Source organism: Macrobrachium rosenbergii, chromosome 32, assembly GCF_040412425.1.
Source record: "Macrobrachium rosenbergii isolate ZJJX-2024 chromosome 32, ASM4041242v1, whole genome shotgun sequence".
Lineage (NCBI taxonomy): Eukaryota > Metazoa > Arthropoda > Malacostraca > Decapoda > Palaemonidae > Macrobrachium > Macrobrachium rosenbergii.
Genome location: NC_089772.1, coordinates 4,675,814 through 4,687,991, shown reverse-complemented (window position 1 = coordinate 4,687,991; position 12,178 = coordinate 4,675,814). Strand labels below are relative to the sequence as shown.

The window sequence follows — 12,178 nt, the reverse complement described above, 5'->3', positions numbered from 1 at the left end:
ATGTTAATTATGCCAGTTTGTTTATAGGGACATGAGTTGATGTACATGTAGAAATTCAGATAGGAAAATGAAAATCAGTTTTTGTGTTCATTCAATCTTATCTTCTCTGGGGTATGAAAGAAGACCATTCCCTTGACTGGATCTCCTGATCCTTTTTTTTGAACAGTTTATTTTGGTTTAACTGGGTAATCTTAGTTCTTCCATGCTCAAGTGCACAAAGAATATGTAATTGTTCCAGTATTGCAGAATAGACTGGGACAGCAGTTTTTTTTATCCTTCTTCTAGGAAAGGGGAACAGTGATTACTGTGCTAGACACTATGCTGCAGGAAGCTATTGTGTGAGCTCAGTATATGTAGTCCCCTGGCTATGGCTGTCTCAACCTACGGCGTTCTGTACTTATGTCGCTTTTTCGAATACATTCATCAACAAATCGGGTGCTGTAACAGCACGGTAACTAGGATTACAGAGCTGTAAGCACAGTAATTTGCCGGCACTATAACGAGGTGGGAAAACCGGTTTAGGGAGCTGTTGCCACTGGGAGGGTTCACTATAAGGAGGTCCCTCTTATGGGAGTGTTCACTATAAGGAAGTTCCTCCTATAAGGAGGGGAGAAAACCGATTTGTTACCAGGGCAAAGCTTACAAACCTGTTTCTTTCCCGAGGCTTATATAAATCTCTCTCTCTCTCTCTCATTTTTATTAATTTTTCTTACGATTTTCCGGGTTATGGCGATTTCCGACTTATGGCAGGCTGCTGGAGTGGAACCCTGCCGTAACCTGGGGACTGCCTGTTATGGCACACTAAAGGAAGAACTTTTAGGCAAATGTAAGTGTCATGACATATTTGCTTTTCTACTTGGTTACCATGGTTAGGATGGTAGATTTTTTTGATGTTTGGCACTAATTACTGCCCTGAAGTGAATAGACTTGTCATTGATGCACATGAAATACTAAAATCAGGCAAGCTGTTCAAACAAAGAGGACAAGACAGGAGATAGCAGGGTATTTCAGCAAGCCGAATAAGCACCTAAAATTGAATGAAGGGCTACATTTGAGAGAAGAGGATGTTTTGACTTGCAGACTACCAGTTCAGAGAAGAAAAGACAGCGCAAAGGCTTTGATAGGAGGTAACAGCATGTCTTTGTGTGTGGAAATAGAAACACACAAGCTCAGCAATCCAGCAGGTTTTGGGTAGACTCCAATCTCACTTGAGACAGTTTACTTTACTGTCACCAGTCTCATCATGGACTCCAGTCATGATTGGATGGTGCAACATGGGGAGTTTTATTCATCTGACTTGTCATATGCTGAATTCTATGAAGTGAATTCTTGGGTCTCAGTGGTTTCTCAGTAGATCATTTTCCAGGTGGGATTTAACCTAACCCAACCTAACTTAAACTAAGTGTTTGATTTTACTGTGACTGTTGATGACACAGTACAGCTCAGCACCTCAAATCCAGTTGTTGGATTATCACTAAGCCCAGTTTCTTGCCATGGTAGACATTAGTTGGCAGACTCTTGACATTCACACAAAAAAGGGTGCATGACACTAAACAGGACTTTGATTCCAAAAGCACATAAAATTTTGCAGAAGACAGGTTGTTCTGAGGTCAGTAGGCAATCAAGATATGATTTTGGAAGATATGATTATTTGGAAGACTTCAGAAATAGTCTTGGTATGAAAAGATTTTGATTATTCAGAGCAGATGTTTATGTATTATATTAAATATATTTTAGATACTATATTTAAATATGAAAATATAACATAGTTGCCCAAGAAAACATGTTAGAAACAGTGAGGTAGCTGAACTGGTTTTGGAATGTTATGGGAGGTAGTTGATTTTTGTGATTATGTGTTAGGACATTTTATTTTGATGAGAATAGACTGCAATAGCAGTAGTGATGGTAATGGTATTTAGTGGTATGAATTTATTATTATGGGAGGTAGTTGAGTTTTGTGATTATGTGCTAGGACATTTTACTTTGATGAGAATAGACTGCAATAGTAGTAGTGATGGTAATGATATTGAGTGGTATGAATTTATTATACTTGACCTATGAAACATGGTAGGAACTATGAGTGAAATGTTTGTAGTGTTCTATTTGGAGTGTCACTGAAGGTAGTTGAGTTGTCTAATAATTTGTTTGGACATTATACACCCTACTTACGAACATGCAACTTACAAACATTCAAAAATACAAACAAATGGGATCGCAAATTAAAATTGTGTACAGAGCACTCCCCTTTGCCACCCTTAAGTTCAAATTTTGTTTTCCGCGCCTATTCTGTATATACGGTACTGTATAGTGTGTTGTGTTTTAGGATGAAAAAACGTAAAGTATCGTTTTTATATCATACTGGACTTACATAGGCATGAAGAGTACAGGAACCAACTTACAAACAATTCAGCATACAAATGGCTGTCTGGAACGTAACTTGTTTGTAAGCAGGGTGGTTGTACAACTAGTAGAATACACTTTGGTTGCACTACCAGTAGCTATGGTAGTGCTATTTATGAATAAAAAGGCTTGTAGTTGACCAGTCAAATGGTTAGTGACCTAATTATTAGGAATTTTCATCATTATGAATGTGTTTGGTTTTAAGTTGCTGAAAAACTGGAAGTCTACTTTTATAGTAATAAAAGGAATTTTCTTAAGTCCACTGTATTCCCATGAACAGGGTACATAAAGCCATTCTTAGCACCTTGATCTTTGGGATGCTGTTGATGTCATTGTTAGCCTATGTGGGTGATTATGGAGAAACTGTTGATATTGATTGCAATGTTTTTCATTAAAAAATATAGTGTACTGTACTTTACAATTTTGTGTGCTCAAACAAGTGCTGAACATTTTTATTTACTGTTTTCTGTGACATACTGCTCTTATATCAGGTTATCCATTTGATAAATTCATACGAATCCCATGTGTTCCAGAGATGTTCAGATTTTAGAGATTTTAAATGGTTTTCTTCTGTGAATGTTTAGAACTAGGGGGAAAACAGGAACCTAAGATTAAGGGATCATTAAAATCAACCAAATAGAGGAAAATGAGTTTATCACAAATTATTACAAACACCATTTAATGAATTCTTGATATTTTACTTAATTCTTTTCACAAAAACTATGAAAGTAAAGATGGCCACTTACATAGCATACCTGTTAATAAATACATTATTGTGTAATGACTAGATTTTGGGACTGTTATTTGATAGGGAAACAATTTCTTAGTGCCATTCTTTTGCTATTTTTTTTATTCAGTTTTACAGAGGTATATAAACTAGTTTTCTAAAGTAAAAAATCTCTTTATGTCAGTAAAGTATCCATTCTTGATGACAGGCGTAGCAGTTGATCCTTTGAAACGAGCAGATTGGACACCCCTAATGTTGGCATGTACAAAGAAGAACCTCCAAATTGTGAAGTACCTTATCAGTCACGGTGCAAATATACGACTGGTTAACAAGGATGGCTGGACCAGCTTCCACTTGGCATGCCGTGAAGGAACTGAGGCAGTCATTCTTTATTTACTAGAACTCGATGGCTCCTTGTGGAATACTGTTAGTAACAATGGTAGAACTCCACTTCACACAGCAGGTGGGTTATGGAATATGTCCTCTTAACCTGTTTAAGCGTCATCAAAAGCGTATCTCGGTCGCCGCATCTCACATCACACTGCCTTCCGTGGATAACATGTTCTGCCTCTTTCAAGGCTGGTGCTTGACTGATCAACCTCAGAGATACACTTTACTCTTATACAAATTGTAGGAACATAATTTGGCAACACTATGAGGTGAATTAGGGATAAATGGCAACTTTTTTTGTAATGGAAAGACAGTCTGACAGAAGACATCTACCTCTCTCCTGCCGCTACGCTTCAGGCATTCATTGATAAACGACTGGTTTCTTTTTGTTGTGATCTCATTTATCCCCATAATGAGCGTTCTAAAGCGAAAGAAAAGTCTTTTGTCTAAAGATATATTATCACTACTCAGTGTAGACTGATGATGACTATGAGATTCAGAGTAGCAGCTCAGAAGCCTCTAATGTAGACAGTAAAGATTTTTCTGATTCTGAAGAAAACCATAATTTCAATTCGAGCATCGCATTGCCAAGTGGCTGGGCAGTGTAACTGATAAGGAGAGGGGTTCCTTTACTTTTCATTCACCCAAAAGTTTGAAATTTATTGTTCAGTATAAGGAAAACCTTGTGGAGTGTTTTGAGAGTTTTTTGATGACGAAGTCATGGAGCACCTTGTAACAGAAATGAACAGATTTGTAACCAGTTTCTAGATGGATTTATGGAAAGCTTGCCAAGGATATCATGTGCACTAAACTGGTATGATGCAAATGTACATGAAATTAAATCATTCATTGCTCTTCAGGCTCTTATGCTTCAGGGAATGTATACACAAAAGAATAATATTTTCCCTTTCATCATTTCATGGATGTCATCTTTAGGATATAAAAATGCAAAATGAATTCTTTAATTTTTTCTTGTCTTACATTATTTAATATCCTAATATGTGTACACAAAGTAACAATATCAGTGTAAAATAGAACACATTAAAAAGCATAAAAATTAGTGTAGACCAAATGACTGCTCTGTGATTGAGAAAATGTGATGATACAGGAGCGGCAACATCTCCCATAAGTGACGCTTAACAGGTTAATAATTAAAAATGCTTTTACAGCTAAACAGTTTTCCAAAAGTTTTATTTATGTTTATTTTACCTTGTAATGCATTGTAGAGTTGAATATATATGATGAGAATTTTTATATTAAGGTAACAGCCCAATTCCAGCTGAACTATATTTTAGGAATATTTTGTTGAAGAAGTAGTTCTGTAGTACAAAACATTAGGTGCATATACTGTTGTGATTTGCTACCCTTATGATATTCATTCTGTGATGTTGATGGAAATTCACTTTTCAGTATGAAAAATTCATGATAATGACCACCTAATTCATGCACCTACTATGTTTCATTTAAACTTAGATACTGTTACATTCCCAGGTCCTAGTGTCATAGGCTATAACAGGAGTGGCACAATATAGGTAGGACTCTCCCAGTGAATTGTACCTCAGGGTCAACAGGGCACAATAACATTAACTCTTTGATTCCTGCCCCTCTATTTCCAATATCACTGTCCACAAATAACAGTGATATACAGTCCTCAAAACAGTTACATTTCTCCTGTAGGCTGCTCCTGATTCACAAACAACTGGTAGGTACAGAATATTACTCCATCCCCCCTCTCTCTCCCTGCCTTACTTAGGGCATATCTCACTTCTAGAAGAATCTGGCCCACACTAAATTCTACTTTCTTTGTTTATTTTTGGTATTGGAGCAGACAGAAACACAAGCTATGAGATAGAAGAGCAGAACATGTTATTCTTTCTTTCTGTCTCTACAAAAATGGTACAGTAAACAGTATGTAATTACACAACTTTTAAAGATAAATCACTAATGAAGCATTGTAAGGAAAAACACAAAAATCAGTGTACAGATTCATGAAAACTTTTTATGAAAAAACTTATGAAACTTTCTGTCAGACTTCAGTAGTAGCTGGCACAATAAACAAACAACAAACAAACAATAACTGAGTCAGTAGGTAAATAAATACAAATTAAATTGCTTCTTGACATACTGTATCATGGCATCAGTGAGCACTGAGTAATCATAGTGGGGATACCCTACATTGGTTTTCCAATAATGAAGTTAAGGAATTTCCTTACAACTTTGGATGATTGTGTTATAAATCTTCAGGTGAGTAGAACGTATTGCACTGTAAGGTGAACTAATCATGCAGTAGTATGCAAAAGTACGATTTGATTGTATTCAAGTGTTTTCATGCAGTGAATGGTTAGAAAATGTATGCTATGCATAGTACTAGCAAGTGTAGCACAGCTGTTCAGCCAAAGTAGTGTTTAGGAGCTTGGCTTTTGAAGTGAAATTCGACTCTACAGAGCAAAGTAATGAAGACAGGGTACCAACAGTATTGGTGAGACACTAGAACCTGCCCAATGATCAATCTGTACAGTTCTTGAGAAAAAAAGATGCTGTTCCTGCAACAGGACAGACTATACTATGTCATTTATGGCCACTAGGAAGATCACCAAAATATGGGACACAGTCAGTGTGGAGAAGAGAGCACCCTATTTATCTAGGTTCAGGACTTGAAAAGGGCGCATCCCAGCATTTCTACCAAACGATCATGTTGAAGGCATTATCTTCACTGACCTCGAAGAATAACTGGAAGACACGATTACTAAAAACCTTCATTGCAGGCCATGGTTGATGTGAAGCCTTTAAAATGTCAACATCTTACTGGGGGAAGCTGGGTCTGCTGATTAGAATGCTACCAAGGTGTTTCCAGAGATCCCAAGATAGTGAATTTGTTCTGGGGAGCCTTTTATGGGAAAAAAAAAGTTAGGTTCCTTTGTAGTTTTAAGCAATGGTAATTATGTATGTGGCATGGCATCTATATTTGGGTTCTGAATTACATTTTTCATGAATGATCTTAGTTTCTGTGCTTTTTCTTTGTTTTGAATCTTCAGGTGAATGGATTATTATTGCACTAATTTTTATGGTGAATCAAGTGTAGTATACAAGAGAATGATTGTATTCAGATGTTTTCATTGCAGTGATTGGGAAGAAAATGTATGCTGTGCATAGTGCTAGTATATGTAGTGCATCTGCTCAGCCGAAGTATTGTATAGGAGCTTGGCTTTTGAAGTGAAATTAGACGCTATAGCAAAGTACTAGTGAAGGACAAGGTATCAACAGTATTGCTAGGAAACCAGAACCTGCCCAATGATCAATCTCTACAGTTCTCGAGAAAAAAATGCTGTTCCTGCAACAGGACAGACTGTATTTTGTAATCTGTGGCCATTGGGAGGGTCACCAAAATGTAAGACACAATCAGTGTGGAGGCGAGAAGCTCTTATTCATCTGGATCCAGGGCATGAAAAGAAGGAATTCTAGAATTTCTACCAGATGATCATGATGAAGGCATTATCTTTATTGACCTCGAAGAATAACTGGAAGACTGATTACAAAGAAACCTTCATTGCGGGCTATGGTTGATGTGAGGCCCTTAGAAAGCCAACTTTTCATTAGGAGAAGCTTGGTCTGCTGATTTGAATGCTACCAAGATGTTTCCAAAGATCCCAAGGCTGTGAATTTGTTTTGGAGGACCTTTTCTGGTAAAAAAAAATTAGGTTCCATTATAGTTTTAAGTAATTGTAATCATGTATATCAACTATGTAAGCTCTGAATTAGGTTTTTCATGAATGATCTAAGTTTTTGTGTTTTTTCTGTGCACTTTACCCTTGTGATGTCTTGAGGACAATAAAGCTTTTGGGAGTGACACATTTCAGAAGTGGTTTGGACTTATTTACATATGCTTTAATTTACAGGAGTGACACATTTCAGAAGTGGTTTGGACTTATTTACATATGCTTTAATTTACAATCTGTTAACATTAGAGCTAATAACATTCTGTCTTGTAAATTTAGAAGAGCCTTGTTCTGTCTGGGCATATAATGTATACATTATCACACCATGACATATATACCAGAACAGCACAGTGAGAGCATATACTGTACTCATTGCAGGTCCACATTCTGTGACCACCTTGAAATTTTAGGTTTTACAGGGCTGGACAAAAAAAAAAAAAAAGAAATTTTTTTCTCCATCAAAGATTATCTATTGTAGTTTGTTTAGTCACAAAAAATTATTTCTGCACTTGCTAGAATCACAGTTGGAACTTCAGAATTATTCTCCAAAATATCTTTTACAATAAATTGGATAATCTTCCCAAGAATCACGAGAGCTTAGTTTTTAGGTAAACGTCAAAAGGAAATTGGCTGACATAGTAGCAAAAGCTGTCATGCATGATTCAGTTAAGATTAAGTAATTACCCTACTCAGACTTTTTATAAGTGACAAATTTTTTTGGTAGAGAAGATTTGATATTGAAATTGTACCAGCTGAGGTGCTTTAACTATAGTTAACAAGGATCTTGATGATATCTTTTTGCACCTAGATGCTTATGTATTTCAGCGTGGTTTAAGCCCTAAAAGTAAAGTAGGTTATTTTATGATTAAAAATTGATACCTTTATGTCTCGATTTCCCTTTCAGCGTGGTTAATGATACTTAGGTTTGAAAGTGATACTACTGCGTATAAACTGTTACTTCAGAATTGTCTAGCTAACTAATGGTGTGAAGGAGTTGGTAATTAATTGATCATATCTTAACAGCCATGCACGGTCGAAAGTCAACCGTTCAGTTGTTACTTTCAAGAGGCAATTATGCTGCAGATGAAGCTGATGCGTGTGGCAACACCCCACTAATGGAAGCTCTTCGCATGGGCCATGTGGAAATTGCAGAAATGCTTATTTCTGATCATCAAGCTAGTGTGTTTGCCAAAGACAAAACAGGAAGAATGGGACTCCATATTGCCGCTGAAGCTGGCCAGTTAGAAGTTGTTCAACTTCTTATTGAGAAATACTGCGTTGATGTGAATCTTCTCTCTGATACAGGTAGAGTATTGCTTTCTACAAGACTAATTGTAGGATAAAGTTTTTTGGGATAGTGATATGTAGATATAAGTTGAGGAGACTTGATTGTGGCAACAGTAAGCACCTGAGAAGTAAAATAGTTACATCTTTCATTGCAGATTTTACATTAATTATACCTAAAAGCAGATAAGGAACTCTGAGATCACACATTATTTGGAATGACACTTATCTAATGTTAAAGTTAACTTCTATCTTCGCACCATTAGGTGTGATTGGCATTCAAAATAAAACAAAATAATGCTTGGCTAACCCGCAAGGATTGTCTCTGTGATCACTTGTTTCCCACCTGGTGGCGTTGAAATGTTTATGTTCATGTCAAAATTCTTCATGCTTTGTCCTTATATAGATGGTGTGAATCTTCACTTGTAATAATTTTGACGATTTCTTGCTAATTTTCTCCTGTATGATATTGAGCTTGTTTTCTGTTTTTGCATTATATCATGTACACTCAGCAAGAAAAGTGAAGATACAGTTTTCTTTAGATTTCGTTCATCGAATTTTTATTTTTTTCTTACACAAAACACATAATCTCGGTAAATTTACTCTAGAATATGAAAATACAATGCAAATTATATCATATATGTTAAATCTGCAAAACAAAAACGTTCAGATACTTAAAAACACCAAGCATGTCCGAAGTAATCAGAATTTCTCAGATGACTTCGTTCATAGAGATCTAAAAGATAGTGTGTGAATATCTCGGTGTAGTACTCTTTATCAGAACGGCAATATTTACTCGTTTTCCGTTATGAACAGGCTTATTATTGCATCATCATACAAGGTAGTGATAATTTCTTTAATTTTCACACATTCATATTTGTATTTCACGGTGTTAAAAGTCAGCTGGAATTAATGGCAGTAAATGTTGCGACAGCTACTGTAAGTTGACCAAATCTATTTAAATCTGCAAGAGCGTTCTCTATGATGTGTGGAGCACTTCAGCGGGGAAAACACAAGTAACTGGATGTTTCTTGGCGTTGCCCGTTCTCTCTGCGTTGCCATAGTCTCTCTCTCTCTCTCTCTCTCTCTCTCTCTCTCTCTCTCTCTCTCTCTCTCTCTCTCTCTCTCTCTCTCTCTCCATCACTAAAACATACTATACAAATATAGTATCGCTCAATCTCTAAAAAAAAAAAAAAATAATGAAATGAGTAGCTCTACATATAGGCCTAGGCTTACACAACAGCAACTCTCTCTCTCTCTCTCTCTCTCTCTCTCTCTCTCTCTCTCTCTCTCTCTCTCTCTCTCTCTCTCTCCAAAAAACATACTATACAAATATCTCAATCTCTAATGAAATGAGTAGCTCTACATATAGGCCTAGGCTTGCAGCAACTCTCTCTTCTCTCTTCTTGTTCTCTCTCTCTCTCATCGTAACATTGCATTCGTTCCTTTATTGTTCCCCCCACGTTGCTCAAATTTAACTCTTGATTTCACTATGGAAGATCGCGTTTCCGATTATGCAAGCATTCCGTTCATTGTGGTGTCATAAATTCATTTGCATAAGGTTAATTGGTAGGTTACGTCGAAAAATGTTTATTTTGCTCAGAACTGTCGCTGCAAATTACAACTTGAAAGAATACTGTAAAGCTTACTACTGCATTTAAGTATCAATGATGTCAGAATCGTAGAATATGATTGAAAGTTATAGGAGGTCAAGCAAAAAACCAACACACTAAGACAGAAGCTCCTCCCCTTTCTAAAGTTGCCAGATGTCGCATTATTGAGCAATATACTGTATGTCCGAAGATTTAAAAAAACTGTATCTTCACTTTCCTTGCCGAGTGTACAACAAACGGAGATGAAAGCATTAGGCTGTATAGGAAAGAGTTTGTGGCAACCAAATGATTTGGTTGTGCTCGAGTGAAAGGTTGAGAAGAGAATAGGATGGCCTATGGCCATTCCACGTTGAGGCACCATTTCCCATCTATTCACTGCCTCATTCACTCTGCCGGACAAAGAGCATTGATATAACTTCAGTGGACTTCTAGAATGGAGCCGAATCACGTCCACAGTCTTCTGAATCATGGCCGTGGCGGTGCGTATTCTGTCCACTGCCGTCATCCGTGGTTGTGATTTCAAGTCCGTCCAAGGATGTGACTCTTAACATGGCCGTGCACATAATTCTTCATGATTCTGAGGATGTGACTTGTCAAGAGTGGGGAATGATGGGGGCCCTTCGTGTGAGAAGAGCTCTCTCTCTCTCTCTCTCTCTCTCTCTCTCTCTCTCTCTCTCTCTCTCTCTCTCTCTCTCCCCCTTCTAGCGTTTACCTTCACCATAGGAAATGGAGGATTTGAAGAATAAGATTTTCTTTCCTCTTATGAAGTGGTTATTGATCTCGTTCATGAGTTCAATTATATTCATATAATAATTCTGAAGTTTAAATCCCCACCTGTGATCACTCCTACTGCTGTTGACTCTTCTAATCTCAAGAAAGGATTCGAGAACACCTCTGGATTTTCTTGGCTAAGGACAGATGAGGAAATGTCTCCTGTTCCTCAAGAACTTGGTGGGATTTGTAGTCAAGTACTTAGTTTAGCCTACATTAGATTAGAGGAGTAAGTTCCTCTCTGGCATTTAAGAACAACTTGTCTGTTCGTAGGATTTTGAATGCTGGTTCTTGGCTTCGTCAGACCACTTTCACTTCCTTCTACCTGAAGGACTTTGCCCACAGGTCCTTGGACACTTTTTTCCTTGGGTCCGGTGGTGGCTGCTCAACAAATTGCGTAGCTCATCCAGTGCCCCTGGCGGGACAGTTTTTATTTTGCCCAAGATAATAGTGTGGAAAAGGGAATGAGTGAGATGACTGGTCTCTTTTCTTTCCCTTTTTTTTTCTTCTCTACCTACGAACGGTTTTGAAGAATAGACATATCATATGCTGGAACTGGCTTGATGCAGGTGAGTGTTGCAGTCATGCTGTTACAGCATTTATATGTTCCTACAACATACAAATATGCTTCTCAGTAGCCTTTACTTCTCTCCCCAGCAAGGGGAGTGAGGAGTGGTGACAAACCCATTGCATGTGGCTGACATGGTGTGTTGCTTGAACAGATATATCTCTTTGAATTCCATATATGCAATGAATCTGACATGTTACATTGTATTTTAAGCTAGTGGACTGGTTGTTAGATACCCACATATCTAGCAACTCAGAGGCTCTGGTTCTCTTCCTTAGAACTCTAATTTCTAGGAGTTATCAGGTGTGCCGAGCCTCCAGACAGTTCAGGATTCTCATACCTCTCTCCAAGTATGAGTCTATCCTAATGTTAAGACCGAAGGTTTGTGTCTTGCTTATGAACAAATGATAAATTTTTAATTAACTTGTATTTTTCATAGCTAACAAACCTGAGGTCTTAATGTTGACTGCCCACCTCTAGCCACCCCTCTTATGTTTTATCCTGGGTTGGAAAAAAGACTGGATACGTAATGAGATTCTTGCAAGGTCTCTGACCCACTTCCACTTCTACGTATCGGATGCCAGATGCTACAGATTCTTTGCATATACAATTTTTTATTGTTTCCCTTCCGGTATCGATGAGATCTTACTGATAAGGACAGTGGAATTGATCGAGACACTGATCTTTCTTTTCTAGTTGCTTTCTTCTC

The 12,178-nt window shown here is 37.4% G+C and overlaps 2 protein-coding genes across 3 annotated transcripts in view; one reads left to right on the top strand and one right to left on the bottom strand.

Moving 5' to 3' along the window:
- The window catches only part of Myo61F (Myosin 61F), a 241,577-nt gene that overhangs the window by 199,509 nt on the left and 29,890 nt on the right, over window positions 1-12,178 (bottom strand). The gene's annotated exons all lie outside the window — the stretch shown is intronic.
- The window catches only part of LOC136855617 (ankyrin repeat domain-containing protein 16-like), a 42,983-nt gene that overhangs the window by 13,823 nt on the left and 16,982 nt on the right, over window positions 1-12,178 (top strand). For both annotated transcript variants that reach the window (XM_067132723.1, XM_067132722.1), the window contains exons 4-5: window positions 3,336-3,590; window positions 8,257-8,538. In XM_067132723.1, coding sequence (XP_066988824.1) covers window positions 3,336-3,590; window positions 8,257-8,538 — 537 coding nt within the window. The remainder of the gene's footprint in view (window positions 1-3,335; window positions 3,591-8,256; window positions 8,539-12,178) is intronic.